General features: G+C 49.5%; 1 protein-coding gene across 1 annotated transcript in view; it reads left to right on the top strand.

Annotated features, from left to right (window-relative positions):
* Positions 1-25,240, top strand: part of BAIAP2L2 (BAR/IMD domain containing adaptor protein 2 like 2) — a 279,276-nt gene that overhangs the window by 242,602 nt on the left and 11,434 nt on the right. The window contains exons 9-12 of the mRNA XM_069652997.1: positions 943-1,075; positions 1,673-1,913; positions 9,391-9,459; positions 10,828-10,999. Coding sequence (XP_069509098.1) covers positions 943-1,075; positions 1,673-1,913; positions 9,391-9,459; positions 10,828-10,999 — 615 coding nt within the window. The remainder of the gene's footprint in view (positions 1-942; positions 1,076-1,672; positions 1,914-9,390; positions 9,460-10,827; positions 11,000-25,240) is intronic.

Consider the following 25,240-nt stretch of genomic DNA (forward strand, 5'->3'; position numbering starts at 1 on the left):
GCAACCTGTCCAAAATTCTTCCCGGAGTGTCTGCTGTCCAGTATATTGTCAGGCACAAAATGCTCGAAACCCAAAAATGGTTTCTGGCTGTGCCTTTGCTAGTACCGTCGATTCAGACCTTTACACATCAAATCAGCAAACAAAAACAAAAAAAAGAATGCAAAATTGAACTTAGCTCACGGGCGGGGTCGGGGGTGGGGGACTGAATCTGAATCACTGAAAACAGACAGACAGGATGATTGGTTAGGCAGTTAATATTTAAGGGAGGCGGGAGGATTTAATAGTCTTTTATTGTAATAGGCTGTGTCTTTTTCTCATACACGAGTCACCATCTTGGATTAAGGATGGTGACAAGGAAGAGGGCCAAAATGGTAATTAGCAGTGTATATTTTTTCATGTTTCATAAAGAACTCCGCAGTCCTAATTCTTACCCTAGCTGGCAAAGCAGGGGTGGGAGAGCTTGCTGTCTAGCTGTGCATTTTCATTCCCAATGTCCCTTATGGGTGGTGGGGCATGCTATGCTGTTGCATCTGGACTGCCGATTGAGGCAACACACTTTTCGGTCATTGACTAAAACTGAATTTTCCAGCAGTTTTTCGCAAACACTTTTATGTAAAAGAAATCCCTGAAGTGTTCGTCCCCCTGACACATATTTTGATGGGATTGAGAGGGGAGGCTTTCTGATGAAGGGCTCCGTTCTGCTCTCTCTGGCTTGTGGGACCTCCAGAGTAATTTGAAGAGTGTAGCAGTGATGTCAATGCTACTTCAGAGAGCGAGATTTAGGAGACAATGGGAGGCTTGGTTTGTTACATGGTTTTTCGCCAGCACAGATGGTCTATCCGTTGAGTGCGCTATTGACGTTTTCTAATTCATTCATTCGTCAACCTGTGGAATACTTTCTGGGCCTGTACGTTTGTACACCACCCTGTGTTGTTTTCTCAGACCCAAAGGCCACTGGAGGAGTTTAATTCATTCATGAGCCGGAGTTCAAATTCCATCGTCCAGGAGGTGGAGCTAGAGGAGCACCGGTTGCCTGATCCCCGTCGAAGAAGCATGCAGAGAACCTCGTCTATGGGTGAGCTCCCCAACTGCAGACCTCAGCCAATGTGCGGATGCTGTTTCGATGCCAAGGGCCACGGGTGGCGCAAGGCTTGGGTACCGTCTGTGGGGTAGTGTGTGTTTGTGTGTGGTGGCCCGAGTTGTCCTCTCCCCTCAGTCGATTGGGGAGCCTCCAGGGTGTGTGAGTAGGAAGGCCCCAGAATTAATAAACATAGGTGTTCGATTCCCTGGATAGGGAGTGTTTGCCGCAGTAGATTTCATTGCGATAGAAATCATCAAATTATTTACAATGGATTTTGCTGCAAATATATGTGAGGGTGGGTTTAGGTGAATGATGTAGGGGGGGGTGAGGGATGTTGCGGGGGGGGGGGGGGTGGGGGGGGGACTCCCTCTGCATATATATTTGTGGCAAAATCTTCCAGAAGAAAAACATTAGATGATTTTGACTTCGATGAATTTTTTGTTGTTGAAGAAATCGCATAATAGAGCCAGATTCCCTAGGTTCCCAGGAGAATGGTGTTTCCTTCATGGTTTAGGCCTGGTCTACATAAAAGACTCCAGATGTTCATTGGTTAACTGTATAATTTAAACATTGTTTTTTCCCCCCCGACAGGTTCTCTGAACAGTGAACAGCAGCGCTCCAGATCCAACTCTTTCGGGGAAGTTGCCATTGCTGCAGCGGTCATCGCAGCTGTTGGAGCTGAGGAGGGAGGGGCAAGGGTCCAGGCTTTGGTGAACCACTCCACTAGCGGCAACAAGACCCTACTGCGGTTCAGCAAAGGGGACATCATACAAGTTTTGGTCCCAGAGGCCCGCAATGGCTGGCTCTATGGCAAGCTTGAGCAGTCGACCATGTGAGTCAAGCACTTGTGCCTGTGGTTGGTTAGTTGGGAGTGATGAGGGCAAGACCCAGGTAAGGGATTTTACAGAGGGTAGAAGCCAAATATTCACAAATTGCGAGAACGAACATTTCTTCGTAAATATATATATATATATATATATATATATATATATATATATATATATATATATATATATATATATATATATAAAAAACAATTTTTAAAGTGTGTTTGTATGTGTGGGGCTGGCTCCAGCAGCATAACAAACAGTTGGTGGGCTGTAATGTTGGCCCAAGGTCCCCATACCAGTTTGGGGTGTACTGGCGATAGTGAAATTTGACCAACCCCACCCATTGGCCCTGCACAGGGCTGAGTCCGGCTCTGTGCTATCAGTGTAGGCGATTTCGGGAGATTGCTGATTTTGCGACTATTCCAAAAATAGGAAGTTAGGACACAGGGTCGGCATACCAGGCTGGGGTGTACTGGCGATAGTGAAATTTGACCAACCTCCTCATTCGTCCTGCAGTGCGGTGGAGCAGGGTCCAGCCCTCTGCTATCAGCATAGGCGATTTCGGGAGATTGACGATTTTGCAATTTTTCAAGAATAGGAAGTTATGACACAATAAAACCAACATAAGGCTATAGCAGACCCCCACATGCATACCGGGGCAACACTGGGTGGTCCCGCTAGTATGCTATAGATAAGACAGTGCTCAGGCAGGAGTACATACGTGTCACAAGCAGCACTTTCGGGGTTGCCACCACCATGTTGCCTGTTTGTCCAATGGCCAAGGTTGACAAGGACATGCTTCTCATTTTACATTGTTTTTATTGAAATTCCTCTTCATTTAGCTGCCGGAGTCCTCTATGTCCTATGTTTTAGAGGGAGAGATAGAGAAAATGGGAGTTTGAGGGAGAGAATATACACAATGAAATATAGCCCTCTTTTCTCCACTCTCCTGCAATGTTTAGGTGTAGAAGCCATGTTCCCTTGGGATCAAGCAACGACTGAGGGGATCTGGGATACGTGGTGATTCTGTAGACAGTGGTCTGAATACTGCAACTATCTAGTGATGGCTAATACTTGTGGTAATAAGGCAGGCATTCAGGAGACGAAACGTGCAATCCCAGGCAAGGAACGGGTATGTAGAACAGCTGCAGAGGTTTGAGCAGGTTGTGCATCAGGGTAAAGCAGCATAATATGGTCATTTCAACCTTACATGGCCAGCGTGCACCCAAACAAGGAAAGGACCTGATTATATCTGCAAGCTGCTTCAGCAGGCAGTGCAACAGGGCCAGAAGATGGAGTGCTCAGCGGAAGGAGCACAGCTCACCATTCTAGATAGGCGGCGACAGGAAGAGTGGCGGCTGAAGGGTAGAAGGGGCGAGAGGAGTGGGAGCAGACCAAAGAAACAGTGAGAGCCACAAGCCCAATGATGCCAGTGGCTGAAAAGGTCAAGAGAGTGTAAGAGGAAGCAGAGTAGAAACAACAGAGGCGTAGACAGGGTAGGGCCTAAGCAGGCAAGGCCCACCCAGAATCTGTAAAGGCCCACTCAGCAGGGCTGTGTAGGCATTTACAAATATTAATGTCACTGCTGTGGGCCCAACTACATTAGCTTCAGACCTCACTTGTTAGACAATCCTGGCATCACCTCTGAGAAACAAGGGCACAGGGTCACAGAATCTGCCTTGGCACATGTAGTAGGTGCAAGGTGGCATGATTGTCGTGCAGATATTGTAGGGCACATATGCTCATGAACGGAAAGACAGATAGTAGAGAGGAAGGAGGTGGGACAAAAAAGAGAGAATGGTGTGTCCATAGTGTAATGAAGCAAGAGGGCTGACAAAAAAAGAGGGCGGGCTTAATGACTGGGCACGTGCAAAGGGTGGGTGACTTTGCTACAGTTTCAACTCCCACTTTCTGGTAATGGGAGAGATAGGAACGTTTGACAGAATGATAACTTCTTCGTACTAAGGAGCAACCAGACATGTGTGTTCCCTTGTTTTGGTATTGATTCGTGAAGCAACAGCCCATTGCATCCCAGAAGTATCTTCCACAGCCCTGAGTGTGCCCTCTGCAAGCTCTCGGCCCAATACTGATAGGGTCAGAGTGCTGTGGTGTGCCTGAGTGTGCCCTCTGCAAGCTCTCGGCCCGATGCTGATAGGGTCGGAGCGCTGTGGTGTGCCTGAGTGTGCCCTCTGCAAGCTCTCGGCCCGATGCTGATAGGGTCGGAGCGCTGTGGTGTGCCTGAGTGTGCCCTCTGCAAGCTCTCGGCCTGATGGTGATGGGGTCAGAGGACTGTGGGGTGCCTGAGTGTGCCCTCTGCAAGCTCTCGGCCCGATGCTGATACGGTCGGAGCCCTGTGGTGTGCCTGAGTGTGCCCTCTGCAAGCTCTCGGCCGATGCTGATAGGGTCAGAGCGCTGTGATGTCCCTGAGTGTGCCCTCTGCAAGCTCTCGGCCCGATGCTGATAGGGTCAGAGAGCTGTGGTGTGCCTGAGTGTGCCCTCTGCAAGTTCGCGGCCCGATGCTGATAGGGTCAGAGAGCTGTGGTGTGCCTGAGTGTGCCCTCTGCAAGCTCTCGGCCCGATGCTGATAGGGTCAGAGCGCTGTGATGTCCCTGAGTGTGCCCTCTGCAAGCTCTCGGCCCGATGCTGATAGGGTCAGAGCGCTGTGGTGTGCCTGAGTGCCCTCTGCAAGTTCGCGGCCCGATGCTGATAGGGTCAGAGAGCTGTGGTGTGCCCGAGTGTGCCCTCTGCAAGCTCTCGGCCCGATGCTGATAGGGTCGGAGCGCTGTGGTGTGCCTGAGTGTGCCCTCTGCAAGCTCTCGGCCCGATGCTGATAGGGTCGGAGCGCTGTGGTGTGCCTGAGTGTGCCCTCTGCAAGTTCTCGGCCCGATGCTGATAGGGTCGGAGCGCTGTGGTGTGCCTGAGTGTGCCCTCTGCAAGTTCGCGGCCCGATGCTGATGGGGTCAGAGGACTGTGGGGTGCCTGAGTGTGCCCTCTGCAAGCTCTCGGCCCGATGCTGATACGGTCGGAGCCCTGTGGTGTGCCTGAGTGTGCCCTCTGCAAGCTCTCGGCCGATGCTGATAGGGTCAGAGCGCTGTGATGTCCCTGAGTGTGCCCTCTGCAAGCTCTCGTCCCGATGCTGATAGGGTCAGAGAGCTGTGGTGTGCCTGAGTGTGCCCTCTGCAAGTTCGCGGCCCGATGCTGATAGGGTCAGAGAGCTGTGGTGTGCCTGAGTGTGCCCTCTGCAAGCTCTCGGCCCGATGCTGATAGGGTCAGAGCGCTGTGATGTCCCTGAGTGTGCCCTCTGCAAGCTCTCGGCCCGATGCTGATAGGGTCAGAGCGCTGTGGTGTGCCTGAGTGCCCTCTGCAAGTTCGCGGCCCGATGCTGATAGGGTCAGAGAGCTGTGGTGTGCCCGAGTGTGCCCTCTGCAAGCTCTCGGCCCGATGCTGATAGGGTCGGAGCGCTGTGGTGTGCCTGAGTGTGCCCTCTGCAAGCTCTCGGCCCGATGCTGATAGGGTCGGAGCGCTGTGGTGTGCCTGAGTGTGCCCTCTGCAAGCTCTCGGCCCGATGCTGATAGGGTCGGAGCGCTGTGGTGTGCCTGAGTGTGCCCTCTGCAAGTTCGCGGCCCGATGCTGATGGGGTCAGAGCGCTGTGGTGTGGGGGAGTGAGGGGTCAGAGCATCTGAAGGATCTCTCCATCTTGTGCCAAGGAATTTGTCACAACATATTTTAGTGACAGTACATCCAGCAACAAGGCACCTATGTGGCATAATGGTGTGGTGTGCTTGTTTTCAGGCACCGCATCCACTATTCTATCGAAGCGCATAATGGCAGGAAAAACCACCAAGCATATATGTCATCTAAACAACCTATATGTAATATGTTATACGTATTTGACCATTATGATTCATGCATAAGCATATGTTACATCCAGATCACATACATGATATGCATGGGATATCGATAATAAGCAAGGTGACATATATGGACCACCAGCACATCCTTCAAGCTCACTTTGCTGCCACAAATGCAAGGATGGGATGGAAGGCAGTATTTTACGTGTACATCAGTAATGCAGCTCTTTGAAGTACAACGGGCGGTCCTAAAATATAAGGCAGCCATGTGCATCCAGAGGGTATCAGGCGTGCGCCCCCGGAGCGTATCTGTGGATGCCACAACCTGTTGCTATAACTGGTCATAGCAGCTCCATCAGATGTTTAGGGTAACGGGGAGGGATTGCAGGTGTGCACTGCGTTCCAGCCCTGGTATAGAATGCGTTCCAGCCTTGGTATAGTATGCGTTCCAGCCCTGGTATAGTATGCGTTCCAGCCCTGGTATATTATGCGTTCCAGCCCTGGTATAGTATGCGTTCCAGCCCTGGTTTAGAATGCGTTCCAGCCTTGGTATAGTATGCGTTCCACCCCTGGTATAGTATGCGTTCCAGCCCTGGTATAGTATGCGTTCCGGCCTTGGTATAGTATGCGTTCCAGCCCTGGTTTAGAATGCGTTCCAGCCCTGGTATAGTATGCGTGCGGCCCTGGTATAGTATGCATTCCAGCCCTGGTATAGTGTGTGTACAGTATGCGTTCCAGCCCTAGTATAGTATGCGTTCCATCCCTGGTATAGTATGCGTTCCAGCCCTGGTATAGTATGCATACAGTATGCGTTCCAGCCCTGTTATAGTATGCGTTCCAGCCCTGGTATAGTATGCGTTCCAGGCCCGGTATGGTATGCGTTCCAGCCCTGGTATAGTATGCGTTCCAGCCCCGGTATAGTATGCGTTCCAGCCCTGGTATAGTATGCGTTCCAGCATGGTATAGTATGCACCCCAGCCCTGGTACAGTATGCGTTCCAGCCCTGGTACAGTATGCACTCCAGCCCTGGTACAGTATGCGTTCCAGTCCCGGTATAGTATGCGTACAGTATGCGTTTCAGTCCTGGTATAGTATGCTTTCCAGCCCTGGTACAGTATGCGTTCCAGCCCTGGTACAGTATGCACTCCAGCCCTGGTACAGTATGTGTTCCAGCCCTGGTACAGTATGCACTCCAGCCCCGGTATGGTATGAGTACCAGCCCTGGTTTAGTATGCGTTCCAGCCCTGGTATAGTATGCGTTCCAGCCCTGGTATAGTATGCATACAGTATGCGTTTCAGCCCTGGTATAAAATGCGTTCCAGCCCTGGTATAGTATGTGTTCCAGCCCCGGTATAGTATGCATATAGTATGCGTTCCAGCCCTGTTATAGTATGCGTTACAGCCCTGGTATAGTATGCGTTCCAGCCCCGGTATAGTATGCGTTCCAGCCCCGGTATAGTATGCGTTCCAGCCCTGGTATAGTATGCGTTCCAGCCCGGTATAGTATGTGTTCCAGCCCCGGTATAGTATGTGTTCCAGTGCCGGTATAGTATGTGTTCCAGCCCCGGTATAGTATGCGTTCCAGCCCTGGTATAGTATGCATTCCAGCCCCGGTATAGTATGCGTTCCAGCCCTGGTATAGTATGCACTCCTGCCCTGGTACAGAATGCGTTCCAGCCTTGGTACAGTATGCACTCCAGCCCTGGTACTGTATGCGTTCCAGTCCCGGTATAGTATGCGTACAGTATGCGTTTCAGTCCCGGTATAGTATGCACTCCAGCCCTGGTGCAGTATGCGTTCCAGCCCTGGTACAGTATGCGTTCCAGCCCTGGTATAGTATGCGTTCCAGCCTGGTATAGTATACGCTCCAGCCCCGGTATAGTATGCGTTCCAGCCCCGGTATAGAATGCGTTCCAGCCCCAGTACAGTATGCCTTCCAGCCCCGGTTTAGTATGCGTTCCAGTCCCGGTATGGTATGCGTTCCAGCCCCGGTATAGTATGCGTTCCAGCCCCAGTATAGTATGCGTTCCAGCCCCGGATTAGTATGCCTTCCAGCCCCGGTATAGTATGCGTTCCAGTCCCGGTATAGTATACATTCTAGCCTCAGTATAGTATGCGTTCCGGCCCAGGTATAGAATGCGTTTCAGCTCCGGTATAGAATGGGTTCCAGCCCTGGTATAGTATGCGTTCCAGCCCTGGTATAGTGTGCGTTCCAGCCCCGGTATAGTATGCGTTCCAGCTCCGGTAGAGTATGCGTTGCAGCCCTGGTATAGTATGCGTTCCAGCCCTGGTATAGTGTGCGTTCCAGCCCCGGTATAGTATGCGTTCCAGCTCCGGTAGAATATGCGTACAGTATGCGTTCCAGCCCTGGTATAGTATGCGTTCCAGCCCCGGTATAGTATGCGTTCCAGCCCTGGTATAGTATGCGTTCCAGTCCCGGTATAGTATGTGTTTCATCGCCGGTATAGTATGCGTTCCAGCCCTGGTATAGTATGCGTTCCAGCCCTGGTATAGTATGCGTTCCAGCCCCGGTATAGTATGCGTTCCAGCCCTGGTATAGTATGCGTTCCAGCCCCGGTATAGTATGCGTTCCAGCCCTGGTATAGTATGCGTTCCAGTCCCGGTATAGTATGTGTTTCATCGCCGGTATAGTATGCGTTCCAGCCCTGGTATAGTATGCGTTCCAGCCCTGGTATAGTATGCGTTCCAGCTCCGGTAGAATATGCGTACAGTATGCGTTCCAGCCCTGGTATAGTATGCGTTCCAGCCCCGGTATAGTATGCGTTCCAGCCCTGGTATAGTGTGCGTTCCAGCCCCGGTATAGTATGTGTTTCATCTCCGGTATAGTATGCGTTCCAGCCCTGGTATAGTATGCGTTCCAGCTCCAGTAGAATATGCGTACAGTATGCGTTCCAGCCCTGGTATAGTGTGCGTTCCAGCACCGGTATAGTATTCGTTCCAGCCCTGGTATAGTGTGCGTTCCAGCCCCGGTATAGTATGCGTTCCAGCTCCGGTAGAGTATGCGTTGCAGCCCTGGTATAGTATGCGTTCCAGCCCTGGTATAGTATGCGTTCCAGCCCCGGTATAGTATGCGTTCCAGCTCCGGTAGAGTATGCGTTGCAGCCCTGGTATAGTGTGCGTTCCAGCCTTGGTACAGTATGCGTTGCAGCCCTGGTATAGTATGCGTTCCAGCCCCGGTATAGTGTGCGTTCCAGCACCGGTATAGTATGCGTTCCAGCCCTGGTATAGTATGCGTTCCAGCCCCGGTATAGTGTACGTTCCAGCACCGGTATAGTATGCGTTACAGCCCTGGTATAGTGTGCGTTCCAGCCCCGGTATAGTATGCGTTCCAGCTCCGGTAGAGTATGCGTTGCAGCCCTGGTATAGTATGCGTTCCAGCCCCGGTATAGTAGTGAAACTCGTATGTTGGGAACTCAGACGGACACCTCCCTCCACCCAGCAACTCATAGGTCTTGCATGGTTTTGCAGAAAGATACTTTCTCATGTGTTGTGCTAGATATGGTTCTGCATACATTAAGAAGCGGTATGAGGCCCGGACAGAGCAATGTGTAAAGTGGGAAGCGTTGAGTTGGAGCTGCAGGTGATGTTTTCCATATCTTTGCTTTAGGACCGGCTGGTTTCCTGAGGCATATGTGAAATCTTTGGAGGACGAGAGACACGAAGACCTGCCGCCAAGGTACGGGAAGCTGGGTCTGCCTGTAAAATATCAGTAACCCGTCTGCAAGATACCACGGGCGGTATTAGTTAGTATGAGCATGAGTCTGTCTGTGAGGTAGTAGGCAATATCTCCCCATGAGGAGGTTGGGTCTGTATGAGGTATGAGGTAGCTGGGCCTGTATGAGGTAACTGGGCCTGTATGAGGTAGCCGGTTCTGTAAGAGGTCTGAGGTAGCAGGGCCTGTATGAGGTAGCGGTACGCAAGTGTGTTTGTCTGTGACATACAAGGTCCATGAGGTAGTAGGGTGTGAGTTTGAATGTTCTAACTCTGGCGTGCCAGGGCATTGGTTGTCTAGCAGCAGTGCCTGCTTGCAAGCTACCAGGCCTTTCTGTGAGGTAGGAGGGTGTGTCGTTCAGGTCACAACACCTGTCTGTGTGGAAATGGGCTCCGGCATCTAGAAGCCTGTTTGAGTTGCACTGTCTTATCCGTGCGCTAATAGCTCCTGTGTTTCATACGGCACCATCTGTGTGAGATTGTAGGTTCTTTTAGTTAAATGAACCTACCTGAGATATCATGGTCAGTCGATGGGGTAACAGTGCCTGCGGGTGATGTAGGAGGGGCTGCCATCGGGTTCAGTGTCTTTAGACGAGGAAGCAGAGTCTGTTTCTGGACTTGGAGGGTCTGTCTGTGGGGCGCACACTCTGTCTGAGTTAGCAGTGTCTTTGGGTTAGCAAGCTTAGTCTGCTGTGCAGCCAGCTCTGTCTCTGATGAGGTCGAGTCTGCCTTTTGGGTAGTAGGGTCTTGCTATATGTGGACACCTGTCTATGAGCTTGTAGGAGGCATAGCAGTCTGAGTCTGCCTGAGAGATGAAAAGCTCCGTGCGAGAGGTAACAGCGACTGACTTTGGGCCCCTGAACTGTATGTCTGCGCACCTTTTGAAATAACAGAGTCTGTCCATGAGAATATGTGTCTGTATGCGTGGAGTTGGAGACTGCCAGGGGTAGCAGGGTATCTGGCTGAAGTTGTGACCTTCGAGGGTCTTTCTGAGTGTGTCAGGTTCTGACTGTGAGGTTGCATGGCCTATAAATGTAAATCTCCTGGTGGGCACCATAGTCTATGAGTCCAAAGTCCTGCTTGCATGATGATGATGATAGCTCTCTCTCTCTCTCTCTCTCTCTCTCTCTCTCTCTCTCTCTCTCTCTCTCTCTCTCTCTCTCTCTCTCTCTCTCTCTCTCTCTCTCTCTCCCCCTTCCCCCCCTCAGGTATCATGAGCCTCATGTCTGCCTATTTCACTTATTGCCCCCATCCTGTATACCCCTTCATTGGGCTCCGAAACTCTGTTATGATCACCCTAGTGCCCTCACTTGTCCTCTCTCCATCTGTTCAGGTCCTACCCGCTGCGTAGCGCCCACAGTGCCGGGACCCTTCTGGACAGCTCCAATGAGCTCCCTGCAGCAGATTATAGGGTCACGGCTGACACCATGAGCTCTCGGTCCACCTCAACATCCAAGAACAACAGCCGGCGGGAGAGCATTGCAAGCACCACATCCCAAGGAAAGGTAAGTGCAGCCGGAAAGGTCTCTTTTGAGGGGTCTGACCTTTTAGCCAAGGCCAGCGATCCTCTGGTTGGTCCCTACTTGACCTCTGTGTTCAGCTCCTTCAATCTGGCACATGTGCAGCTACTATGGGTGAACTCTGTCTCTCTCTGCGTTGGTTGACTTCTCCTTTGTCTCGCTAATCTGTGCAGCTCCTTTGAGTGGCTTCTCTGTGAAGTTCTTTGGTTGGCCTCTAGTATGCCTCCTTAGATTGGCTTACCTGTGCGGCTCGTTGGTTGGCCTCTAGTGTGCCTCCTTTGTTTGGCTTCTCTGTGCAGCTCTTTCTTTGGCCTCTAGTGTGCCTCCTTTGATTGGCTTCTCTGTGCAGCTCTTTGGTTTCCTCTAGTGAGCCTCCTTTGATTGGCTTCTCTGAGCAGCTCTTTGGTTGGCCTCTAGTGTGCCTCCTTTGATTGTCTTCTCTGTGCAGCTCCTTTGATTGGCCTCTCTGTGTAGCTCTTTCTTCGGCCTCTAGTGTGCCTCCTTTGATTGGCTTCTCTGAGCAGCTATTTGGTTGGCCTCTAGTGTGCCTCCTTTGATTGGCTTACACCTTTGATTGGTTGGCTTACCTGTGCAGCTCTTTGGTTGGCCTCTAGTGTGCCTCCTTTGATTGGATTCTCTGTGCAGCTCTTTGGTTGGCCTCTAGTGCGCCTCATTTGATTGGCTTACCTGTGCAGCTCTTTGGTTGGCCTATAGTACGTCTCCTTTGATTGGCTTACCTGTGCAGCTCTTTGGTTGGCCTCTAGTGCGCCTCATTTGATTGGCTTACCTTTGCAGCTCTTTGGTTGGCCTATAGTGCACCTCCTTTGATTGGCTTACCTGTGCAGCTCTTTGGTTGGCCTATAGTGCGCCTCCTTTGATTGGCTTACCTGTGCAGCTCTTTGGTTGGCCTCTAGTGCGCCTCATTTGATTGGCTTACCTATGCAGCTCTTTGGTTGGCCTATAATGCACCTCCTTTGATTGGCTTACCTGTGCAGCTCTTTGGTTGGCATCCAGTGCTCCTCCTTTGATTGGCTTACCTGTGCAGCTCTTCGGTTGGCCTCTAGTGTGCCTGCTTTGACTGGCTTCTCTCTGTAGTTCATATCTGCCCAAGTTTATAGGCTATGCAAAGCCCAAATGCCGGATTCCGGAGACTTCCCTCACAGAGTTCTGTGATCTCAGTCATAGCGAGTATTACACAATTGTACTGCCCATCATAGGGCTTTTTACTCAGTACACATGTACATTATTTCAGGTCCAAAGTTGAGCAAACAGTTCAATATTACAAAAATACTGATACACAGTGTTTTTCATCAGCGTACCGATATATAGTAAACGTGCACTGTCTTATAGACAGCCTGCCATCTTGGTTCCAAATTGGTTGGGATCTTTACAGTGCGTGGGTCGGGTGGCAGGAGGCCTGGCGGCACCCTTGGGCTGTGCTCCAGGGCTTCGGTTAGGGCATATTTTCATGCAACTATGACAGCCCCCCAGAACGCAGCGGGAGACATTAGGAGCAACAGAGTGTTTTCCTTCAGGCACGGAGAGAAACGCTAATATACACACGGTTGGACACATGCGTTATATATTGCATATACTGTTATAGGAAGGTCCGGTGTCCCCACACCAGGCCAATCATGGGACTCTATATAGACATGCCCTGGAGCCCCTATAGTACATATGTACAGTTCCTCAGGGTTCCAATTACTCTTAAGTTATGTTCATGGAGAGACCACCCACCGGCCATTTTCATTCACTTCAACACAGGCCCCCCCCACTGACACGCGCAGAACACTCATGCACTCTCTGCAACATTCTTGGCCATCAGGACAAGAAGCCTATCTCAGTCACAAGATATCCCTTCCTTACGAACACACGTTCAGCCAGTCACGACACATCACACACACACACACCCCAGCCCCCACTCCAAGCATTCAGGGCACTAATAGCAAGGAACCATAGGTCGCCGCCGCATCAGAACTGTTGAAGAAGTGCACAGCCTTGCCATACCAACCTAGTCTGCCCTATGCCCAAACCATACTACCATCCCCCAAGTGCTGTTGCACCTTAGCCTTTCATGAATAACATTTTATTATTCTCTCACAAAAAAGCCTAACTGATGTAACCAACCCTACAGGGGACTGGACTGCCCCCTCCGACCGCACTTATAGAAGGACATGCAGAACTACGCAGCAACTAAACTGTGGCCCCACTCACTACATAAAACAAGCAAACCGCAAGCAAGTACCCATGTGCACGACACTCTGACCACACACACACACTCATAACACTCTCTGCCATTAGACACTGCACCATGAGACGCACCCAGTTGTGTCACCGGACATTTCCTGCGCCATCAGCCACACCTGTCTGTGCCTCTTGACACTTTACCGCACCTCTAGATGCTCCCATGTGTGTCTCCAAACTCTCCCACGCTGCCATGCGTACGCATATGTCCCTCCAGACACTATCAGCTCCACCAACACACCCATTCATGTCTTCAGGCATTCACCGTGCCAGACACACCCATTCATGTCTTCAGGCATTCACCGTGCCAGACACACCCATTCTTGTCTTCAGGCATTCACTGTGCCAGACACACCCATTCAGACACACCCATTCATGTCTTCAGGCATTCACCGTGCCAGACACACCCATTCATGTCTTCAGGCATTCACCGTGCCAGACACACCCATTCATGTCTTCAGGCATTCACCGTGCCAGACACACCCATTCATGTCTTCAGGCATTCACTGTGCCAGACACACCCATTCATGTCTTCAGACATTCACCGTGCCAGACACACCCATTAATGTCTTCAGGCATTCACTGTGCCAGACACACCCATCCAGACACACCCATTCATGTCTTCAGGCATTCACCGTGCCAGACAAACCCATCCATGTCTTCAGGCATTCACTGTGCCAGACACACCCATTAATGTCTTCAGGCATTCACTGTGCCAGACACACCCATTCATGTCTTCAGGCATTCACTGTGCCAGACACACCCATCCAGACACACCCATTCATGTCTTCAGGCATTCACCGTGCCAGACACACCCATCCATGTCTTCAGGCATTCACCATGCCAGACATACCCATTCATGTCTTCAGGCATTCGCCGTGCCAGACACACCCATTCATGTCTTCAGGCATTCACTGTGCCAGACACACCCATTCATGTCTTCAGACATTCACTGTGCCAGACACACCCATTAATGTCTTCAGGCATTCACTGTGCCAGACACACCCATTCATGTCTTCAGGCATTCACTGTGCCAGACACACCCATCCAGACACACCCATTAATGTCTTCAGGCATTCACTGTGCCAGACACACCCATCCAGACACACCCATTCATGTCTTCAGGCATTCACCGTGCCAGACACACCCATCCATGTCTTCAGGCATTCACCATGCCAGCCACACCCATTCATGTCTTCAGGCATTCACTGTGCCAGACACACCCATTCATGTCTTCAGACATTCACCGTGCCAGACACACCCATTAATGTCTTCAGGCATTCACTGTGCCAGACACACCCATTCATCTCTTCAGGCATTCACTGTGCCAGACACACCCATTCATGTCTTCAGGCATTCACTGTGCCAGACACACCCATTCAGACACACCCATTCATGTCTTCAGGCATTCACTGTGCCAGACACACCCATTCATGTCTTCAGGCATTCACTGTGCCAGACACACCCATTCATGTCTTCAGGCATTCACTGTGCCAGACACACCCATTCAGACACACCCATTCATGTCTTCAGGCATTCACTGTGCCAGACACACCCATTCATGTCTTCAGGCATTCACTGTGCCAGACACACCCATCCAGACACACCCATTCATGTCTTCAACCATTCACCGTGCCAGACACACCCATTCATGCTTCAGGCATTCACTGTGCCAGACACACCCATTCATGTCTTCAGGCATTCACCGTGCCAGACACACCCATTCATGTCTTCAGGCATTCACCGTGCCAGACACACCCATTCATGTCTTCAGGCTTTCACCGTGCCAGACACACCCATTCATGTCTTCAGGCATTCACCGTGCCAGACACACCCATTCATGTCTTCAGGCATTCACTGTGCCAGACACACCCATTCATGTCTTCAGGCATTCACCGTGCCAGACACACCCATTCATGTCTTCAGGCATTCACTGTGCCAGACACACCCATTCATGTCACTGTGCCACCAGGTGCCCACATTCGTGTCTCCAGATTTTCCCAAACCCCCAGGAGCACCCAGTTGTGTCACATGACCAGTACCGCACCAACAGAAGCACCATGTCCACCAACACCACACACACAAAGACACACGCTCCTACGAACGCAACACCAGTTTGGCACTTCATGGACATTTACACTTAACCATAAAATGGGCAAGAATGAGATTATATCCGTATATCCAAGTAAAACTGTTTGACTAGCACACATGTAATTTGAGTTACTATACCATAATGTATTGCTATACCATAATCTATATCCTGGCACCTATTTATTTATTTACTTATTTCATTTGTAAAGCGCACATACAACCCAGAGGCATTGAGGCGCTGTTGCAGTTACAAGGACACCTCAGTATCTAGTACAATTGTACAATAAATGTTTCTGACCTAAGGGAAATTTGGATGAGGCAGTAACATTTAACATAAAATATGCCCACACCAACAAGAGAGTGAACTCACGACCACTGGTGCAGTTAAAACTGGTTGAGTGAACACTTAACCCCCAACCACCTCTGTGACGAGATACTTTAACCAAAAAACCTAAAGTTAAACCTATACGAGCGGCATCAGTCAAACACACACAAATGCCAGGCCCGCCTGCCTCCCCTTCCACTAAATGGTGATATGGTAACAATACATACATATCTGTATCTTGGATGTTGTTGTCCTGATGTTGCAAATGCCTGCAATGGTCAGCCTCTGGCTTGCACTGTATCAGGCACAGAGTATTGGCAGCGTTGAGGTTCCATGCTTGTCAGGGCGGGACTCTGCACCATATGCCATCAGGTACAAAGACACCAAGGGACTAGACGGTGCCCGAAATGTCCAAAGGGGCTATAATGATAAGTTATTTGTAATGCGCTTAATACCCAGAGGTTTCAAAGCGCGGACCAGGGGTTCGAACCTGTGGTGCTTGGTGTGGTATTGCTTCCAAGGTAGGCAGGCTGCCCCTGAGCTATCCTGAAGGAAAAGGATTGTGAAACCTATTTCACTTCGATGGGGCGTCATAAACAGTACATTGATAAGACCACTTTTTTCTTGGGTATCATTCTGCTCAACACTTCCGGGTCAGCCCAACCTCCTGCTTTTCTCGTTTTCCCTGGGCAGGGAAGGCAGGAAGGCTGGGCAGAGGTCTGCTGTGATATTTCCCTGGGAACAGGGGCCCTCTTCCATGTTCTTAACCTACTATGGGAGAGTTATGGCGGCTTTAGTTGGCGATGAAAGATTCCGAGCACGTCATCAATTGTGCTGGGATGCTGAGCAGGACGGTGCTCCCTGCCTGCCTCTCACTGGCTGCGCCCCTCAACACTGTCTGTATCTATGGCGAGTGGGCTACTCTGTGGACCCTCAATGCACGACAGAGCCGCAGACTGACTTATGCTGCTGTATGTGCAGCTGATAATGCAGCCCACCCGAGACTTGCCAGGAGGTAGAGATATCCGGTGCTTTCTAGCCCCTTATTGTTTTATTTTTTTATTTTTTATTACAAGCAGTTGGCACCTACTTCCATCGGCACTGCACTATCCCTAAGGGCTTTAGTTCAGCTAATCCGCCTCATTAATTTGGATGCCGCACATCTGTTAAGGGTCGTCTGCACCACAGGGGAATACTGGTTGGCAGTTTGTGGGCACTGGAGTGACAACCGTAGTGTAGTCCATAACGATCCCTTGGCTTTGATGAGATCCCCTAAACCTGAGTTGCTCTTGAAGGATGGGTGACACCTTTGAGGGGTGGTCTGACTTTGCTGATCCCCTCACCCAGCCCTCTTGTTTTGAAGTTTGCTAGGTTCTTCTGGGTTCTTTTACAGCTCGTGGGCACTGTTATAAGGGACGTCCCCACAAACAGTCCAGCCGCAAGACCCTTTATAGAAGTGAGGCTCTTTATAGAAATGTCCAGGGGGGTTTATGATACAATAAAGGTTTCCAGTTACTCTTAAGCTATGTACATGGAGAGACCACCCACCAGCCATTCCCATTCACTCCCGCACGAACCAAAACACTCAAAACACTCATACACACTCTGCAACATTCTCCTGAACTGTCAGTCATACTATCCTCATGCATCAACACTCTATTAGCATACATGGATGGCCATCAGGACAAAATACTTTGACCCATTCACAAGCATATGTAATAACAAACACATTTGCCAAGTGTCATATTTGAATATATAACTAATGATATCACACATATGTGATATACATTATGCTCAAAGAGACACATGTCTGCTACTAGGATATATATTCCACCCTAAAGTCTCTCATTACAGCTGCAAGTGCAAGTACAGGACCTATGGGGCCCCACATTTCCTTCGACGCTCAGATACCTGCTGGTTTGGCGTGCACTACAAATGCTAAATAAATAAATAAATACATGTTTCTGTGTTGATATTGTGAGACTTATTCAGCTGGAAGGTGGCATGAAAACATAGCACAGCCATACTTTTCCGTGCCCCCTCACGGTCACGTGGACATCCCAACCTATCAGTATGACATGTTTGTGATGTACCTCAAACCAAGAAAAGCAAAGGAATCCTAGGGGCCTGCTACTCTTGAAAGTGCTATCAGAAAGTTGGTGAAACTTTAAAGTCACGCAGGTCATCCTCTGCACTGCAATCGTAGCGCGGGGGGCACTAAAATCGGGGTATTAGCATTATTAATAAATAATAATAATAATAATAATTTAGCATTTATATAGCGCTACGAACACTCAGGTATCTGAGCGCTGCTTATTATTACCCACGATGTGTGGTGTTCATTTATCGACCTCGGAAGGATGAAAGGCTGAGTTTGGCCCTGCTGGGATTTCGGATGTCAAGGTGAGCGCTCTACTCGCTGTGCCACTTGACCGGCTACACCTGAGCTTGATCGGTACAATGCATTAGATGCATAACCAGGGAGACAGGGATAAGCACGTAGAGTGGGTACTATTAAACGGGATACTCAGACTCGGCTATAATGAAAGAAGTGGTTCTCAAGAGAGACCGATTGGCTGCAGAAAGCTTCTCCCTGGGTCTAGAGTGGTTCTCGAGAGACCTGATAGGGTTCCCGCTCAACTTGAGTAATCCATGTAGCTGTGCTGCCCCTGGACTCTTCAATACCCAGGCTCCGAATCAGGCCAAAGCTCACCCGGACTCCCGGGATTGATTTGATTTGAAACGCCTTTCACATGTCACTTCTTCAACCCTCCTTTTCTTTTTCTAAGCAAACCTGATGGACAATTTGGTTTCGACTCCAATACCTCCCCCGCCAATAGCACCTTGGGCCACATTAGCCTATTGCACATGACAGAGTAGAGATTGGGACTTGGGAAACCTCCTGCCACATGGAAAGGAGGGAGAATCCCCTACCCAAAGGCAAGTGATATCATCACTGGACCCCAATGTACAAGATCTCATGGAAATGGTAGTTTAGAGGAGAAAACCAGATCCATGAGATTAAGGCCATCAGCCAATGGGAGACCTTGTGACATTCAGTCTGGCTCCAAGCCTTAAAAGCTGGTCTCTAAATGCAATGAGTTCAGATTTGCCTCCAGTATCATGACCTACACCTTCGAGGATGGCTGCAGACAGGTGCACGCGCACACATTCATGTGTTGTGTCCAGTGGAGACGTCACCAGCCTTTAGGAGAGGAAGCTCAGCAGGCTTGAGGGAGATCCATGAGAAGCTGCAGATTTCAGGCCTCTACAGACTGCAGAGCCAACTGAATCCACCTGGGTGGAATGTCCAAGTCCCCGGCCACTACTCACAGAAACCTATCTTACCCAGAATGCTTAGGAGGCAGCGGAAATAGGGAAAATTGAATACCAAAAACATAAGAAATCCAACGTTTACTGGAGCTTCTTCAGTAAACTGTGCCCCATTCCAAAAGTGCATGTTCCTGATTTTCATATGAATTGACTGTTTATTTATCCCATTCATCTCCTCTCTACCACGGGAACCTTCTTGTGTTGTCTCTTTGCACTTGCACACTTTTCACTCAGTTTCTCCCTCTTTTCCTGTCTTATTTTTCTCATTTACCTCTTTCCTTTCTCTAGTGCACGGCAAGTCTAATTCAATCACTCTTTTGTTTCTGTCGGGCCCCACTCACCCAATTTACCTTTGTTTTTTTAACTGGACCTCACTCGTCCCTCTCTCTTTCCTCTCACTCTCTAGTGAGGCGCCTCTCAACCGATGTTTCTCTTTCTTTTCTTTCCCACAGGGTCCCTTTACCATTCTTCTCTCAGCTATGACTTCCCAGCCTGAGTTCTGGTGGCTCCAGAAAGGCAGCTCTTTTTGTTAACAGGTGCACTTTCCAACCTTGCAGCGCTCCCGGCCAGCCCTCTGGAGATGCCAGGTCCTGGACATTAACACAGATGAGGAACTATTCATTGATGGATCTTGCACACTCCAACCATACATGAACATGTACCAACACCCAATCCTCACCCAAAATATAATGAATATTGTATGCATACAAAAATAAAGCGGAATCTAGGCCATCTCATAATCAATGAAGTGGGGATCAGTAAATTGCACAACACTGTCATAAGGAATGGCATAAGGTATTTAAGGAGAAAGGGCAATAAACAATGTCGTTTTTAGAAATACTCATACCTCACGCATCACAGGCACATTGGTGGCAGTAGTGGGATGTACCCTTTGTTCACCTGCCCAACTTCAGGTACGGAAGCTGAGGGAGTTGGATGGGGAGTAGTTATGACAGCAATGCAGAGAGTGAGAAAAGGGTAAAAGAACAATTTAAAGGGAGGTGAGATGGCAATGAGGGAGCACTAGATGTGGGAAAGGCAGAAACAATGGAAACGACACCGACGGGCAAGAAAGGGAATGCTTTGGGATAGAAGAAGGTCTCATTGCAAGAAGATTAGAACTCACATTGCACCATTTTAGACACCACTCTAGAAAAAGCAAAGCTTCACATTCCATTGCTCCAGCTGTTGTTAGCCAAATGGCTATTAAGTAAACACACGCAAGCACAACTATGCATGACTAAAGCAGGTACGGGAGGCACGATCGGCAGGCAGAAATCCCAGAAACAATAGGAACTGATCAAAATGAAATCAAAGGGAGAGGAAAGAGATTGTATTGCAAGAGAAGCCATGCTTAACTTGTGCTGGGATTTCCACAGCAACTATTAACACATAATGCAGTTCCACCCCAACTTTGCCAACATGCCAAATCTGTAGCACAACATTGGAAGCAGTTCTGCAGCTGCATAGGAATGCAGACATTTGCTACTTTCTGTGATAGCCGCAGAGGCCCATTATCCAACTGTTTTAGTTGTTTCGATGGAGTGCTTCCCATCACAGACCTAAAACCCCTTTACATTCCCCTGTAATTTCAAGTAAATGTACCCTGGCAAAGCCCCAGCATTATAAATGCTTTGAAAATGCAGCATGTTTTCCCATTTCATTTAATATGTTTGAGTCATTTCAATAATGTTCCTAGAATGTGTCCCGCTGATAAAAACGAAGGTGCATTAAGTATTCAACTTGCTTTAAACACACATATTTTATATCATTTTCTGGCACATGGAATATTCTGCAGCAAAGATTGAGCAGGTGTTTAAGGTGACTCAGACCCAGCAAACCACGGGATCTGCCAGGTCGACACCTCTTAAATCAGGCATCGAAGATCCCCGTGCTCCGGGGACTTAAGACCAGGAGCAAACAAAGAGGCAGTGTTTATATACAAATAGACTCTTTACTCGCAATCCAAGACAACAGAACACAGCACGAAGCAACAGACAATACCAGTGGTGTTTATCACACAGCGGGATATCAGGTCAGCAAAGGCACAGCACCGAACAATTCAGTAAGAGAAGTATTAGCAGTAGCGCAAAGTTTGCCCTATTTTTAAAAACACTACACTTATTAGAAAACCATTGCATCATGACATGGTATAACCACCAGGGCAAAAATGGCCCTGGTGCATAAAAGATAACTTGTTGATGCATTTTTGCACCAGGGCAATAACATTTTGTATTAGCACTAGGGCAAACTTTGTCCTGGTGCAAACATGTAGTGAAAATGCATATTTGTTGCACTAAGGGCAATGTTTGCCCTGGTGGTTATACCATGCCAAACTGAACTTGTCGAGCCGCAATGGTTTTTTAATGTGGCCCAGTGTTTTTAAAAATAGGGCAAACTTTGCCCTGGTGCTAATACCGTGCAAACTTTGCACTTGCAACAGTGCAAAGTTTCTGTAATCTGGGTCCAGATACCAACGCTGGCAGCACAGACGAACCGCAAAGCAGAAACACTTCTTCAGCCACTGTGGGGGTAGCTAGACCCAACAGTCCCTATGCCCTGCTCTCCTTTAGACCACCTCCCCCAGGGGAATGACCAGGGCACAGAACCAGTGTATTCTAGTGGGCTGTGGCTGGCGAAGAGGGCAGAGGTACTGTTGGGGATCTTTGGGCACGCAAGGACTGACTTCTGTCTGCCTTGTCAGAACTGACCCGGACAGAAAGATCCTAGCATGGCTCACACATGGCATTTTCTCTCCTGGCTGCCCAATGCATACCAGACTTCAGCCACGTCACGGCATGCTCAAAGGTGAGCCTCGCCCACGTGCAACAGCTACGTGGGGGCACACGCAATACTGGCAAACTACATGCACTCTTTTATGTCTTACTGCCGCCTCTTTATTCCGAGCCAGCAGCAACGCATGTTCTGTGCACAAACGTAACACATGCAAAGTAACTCAGCCACTCACACGCTGCTTTTTACCATCCCTCTCATCAGGTGGCAAAGAGAACACTACACCACTGCAAGAAGTGCACATACCACTGCACCGGCCAATGCACCCTAGCTCTGTGGACACACAAAGTCACTGACCAAGAGACACCTAGACATTCACACACATGCAGAGCTCAGCAAACCTCGGGTCCGCCCGCATCAACACAAGATCAAAGCAACCTTGCACTTTCCCTCTCAGCTCGACTAATCAAACTCCACCCACTCTCTTTCCCAGCCGGCACAGCGCAGGGAAAGCATGCAAATAGCAACGGTGCAGAGTATACAACTCAACATAACATAACATAATGGTATCCAGTGATTTCAGCGACAACAATTTCAGAGCTGGATTTTTCAACGAAACGGAAACAGCGAAAAAAACAGACATTTTTTTTAAATATACATGGGTGAAGGGGGTAAACGGGAGAGGGCGGGGTTTGGGTGGGCTTAAACTCATAGGGAAATAGGGTGCTTTGGGAGGGAAAAATAAAAAAATCGGTCTTTTTTTCGTTGTTTTTGTTTCGTTAAAAAATCACTCTTTGAAATTGTTTTTCGAAAAATCACATAGAAGCAACATAATATAACACAAAGGCCCATTCTCAGAAAGAGTGTAGTCCCAGGCAAGATGCTCCCCTTCGCTGGCAACTCTCTATGCATACCAAGCTCCAGAGTCAAGGTATAGGGATACCTGGTCCCCCCTCTGCTCCCCAGCCTTCTCAGGTATTGTGGGCTCACACGTATGGCCGAGACTGTGCATCGAGAAAACCCTCCACCTAGACCATCGGAGGGATACTCTTGCAACACAGGCCTATCATGATGATGAACTAGCCAGGGATGTCATTTGGGGTCCGCCAGGGGTCGCACCTGCGACCCCAGAGCTCTCCTTTGCTACCCCTGTGGCCTCCCGTGCTACCACTAAACATGTTTTGTCTTTTTCATTACATTGAAGCTCTTGGGCTGTGGCCAGCGCCATGTGGCTCTTTCTTTCTGGAGTGGCTGGCATTTTTGTTGAGGCCTCTTAAAAAAAACAAGGGGTTCCACAAGTGTAAAACTTTGAGCAGTGACCCTAAATAAGAAAGAATAGGAATAATAAATAATTTCTCTTTCTGGCATTCTATACAATAAATCCTAGACTCATTTAAGGGGTGAAAGGTCATGTTCTATCGCTTCCCGGATGTCACTTCGGGGTGGGGTTAAATGACATCACTTCCTGTGATGTCATCACATGTCAAGGGTCATGTGATGTCACTTCCGCTACCTCTGGCATTTTGGTGAAATGACGTCCCTGGAACTAGCCCTAACATTAGACACACACATTTAAAATAAATGTTCAGTGGCCAAACCCCCTGAGGTATTCTCGGCCAACGAACATTCTGAACACTATCACTGCAAGTACAGTTTCTAGAATTGAGACCAGAGCTAGCTCGGATGGGGCTGGCGCATAGGTTTTACATATTCTCCCCAAACCCCATGTACATATATGTGGAGACAGTACAGGACCGAGGAATGTAGGATCCAATTAGAGAAACCTGGGGAAGCAGAGCGACATAGAACACAGTGGCTGGGCATGAGGATATGAAGGGTGTTTGGGTGCAGCCGGTGTGCTTTGCCCAGAGGCGTAGACGAGGTAGTGCCTGAGCGGGCAAGGCCCACCCAGAATCTTTAAATGCCCACTCAGCAGCGCTGTGTGGGCATTTACAGATGTTAATGTCACTGCTGTGGGCCCAACTACATTAGCTTCAGGCCCCACTTGTTAAACAATCCTGGCCACGCCTCTGCTTATGTGTGGTGTAGAGGAAGAGGAAGACAAGAGAGAGTGCGTGAAGGAGGGAAAGCAGAGACTGACAAGAAGTGGGGGCCCTAGGGGAACACACGAGTGACATGGTTAGTGGGACAACATGACACCCCCTGCGAAGCGGGTTTGGAAACCCCTGGCATCTTCAAAGAGCACTGGCGGAGAGCGCTGACGGGCCCTTTTTTTTTGTGGTGGTGGCAGAGACCACGTGAGCATGAAGAGTGGCATGGGCCTATCTCAGTGTGTTAGTGAAGCAGAAGAAGGACAATGGGTCACAACAACAGTTTTACGGGGAAGGTCACTCCAATGAAATGGAGTAGATGGCATAGGGGCAAGGAATTAGTAAGAGGAGCAGGGGGGGGGTGAAGAAAACAAGATGGGGGAGAGAAGCGAAGAACTAGAAAAGCAGAGAAAAGGGAGAAGAAGATGAGACCGAACTGAGAAGAAAGAAAACCAGCCTGGGAGCGAGAGCTATAGACCCCTTCCCTACACACTGGAAAAGAAGCACGACACAGGGAAGAGAAAGAGAGGAAGAGACACATGCAAACCTAATGAACGATAGAAAGAGGAGTAATGGGGAGAGAAGCATCTCCCTCGTCTCCTATGAGGAGTTAGGCGGAAGGGTTCAGAAAGGGTGCACCCCTAACTCCTGCTGGGCCAGGTGCTAGTTAGCTACTCGCCAAGGAGAGCAGTCGCTTCTTGAGCACGCCCCCCACCCCCTACCCGGCATATGACGTGGGTAGCGGCAGACTGAGCCCACATTCCACTTCATCTCTCACCAGCAGCAGTGGAGGCCTGGCAGCCGATGAATGGGCAGTTGCGGGCAGAAGGGGTCCCATTGGCAAGCAGAAGTAGAATCCTGATGCTAAGGGAGACCCATCGTGAGCAAAGCCCCGCCCTCGCCGCCGGGAACAGCTGAGGCGTAGACCGCCGCACACACAGGAGAGCCAATCACAGTTGAAATGGATACACAAAATAACGCGGGAGTGCATGCAGGAAGTAACTCTGTGGAGTATTCAGTGAATGGAGCTGGGATACAAGCTACTGTTAGCCTGTAAAAAGGAAGTACTTTCAGAGAAGAAAAGTACCTTTTAACTCAGAGAGAAACCCGAAGCTATACCATTGCCCTAACGCTAATGACTGCTGAGGCACCCACGACGTTTTTGGCACTCATCTGTTACCTTAGAAGAAGTCTGCTCGACCTTTGACACAAACACAGATGCAAGAGCACTCGGCCCATTATGGCTGGGCATTCGCCTGACAGCAAGAAGACAAGACGTGCTCAATTCCAACTGTGAACAGAAGTGGACTTGGCCGTGACCAGTCCACACACATGCTTAGCTCAAGAGTTAGTCCTCTCTCTATCCTGGGCAGGAACTGATGCAGGGCTAGGGCAAGAGATATAAATGGGACTCTTTCTTGGTCCACTGCTTCGCTTAGATCGGCTACT

Source organism: Ambystoma mexicanum, chromosome 3q (assembly GCF_040938575.1).
Source record: "Ambystoma mexicanum isolate Mex_15411 chromosome 3q, UKY_AmexF1_1, whole genome shotgun sequence".
NCBI lineage: Eukaryota > Metazoa > Chordata > Amphibia > Caudata > Ambystomatidae > Ambystoma > Ambystoma mexicanum.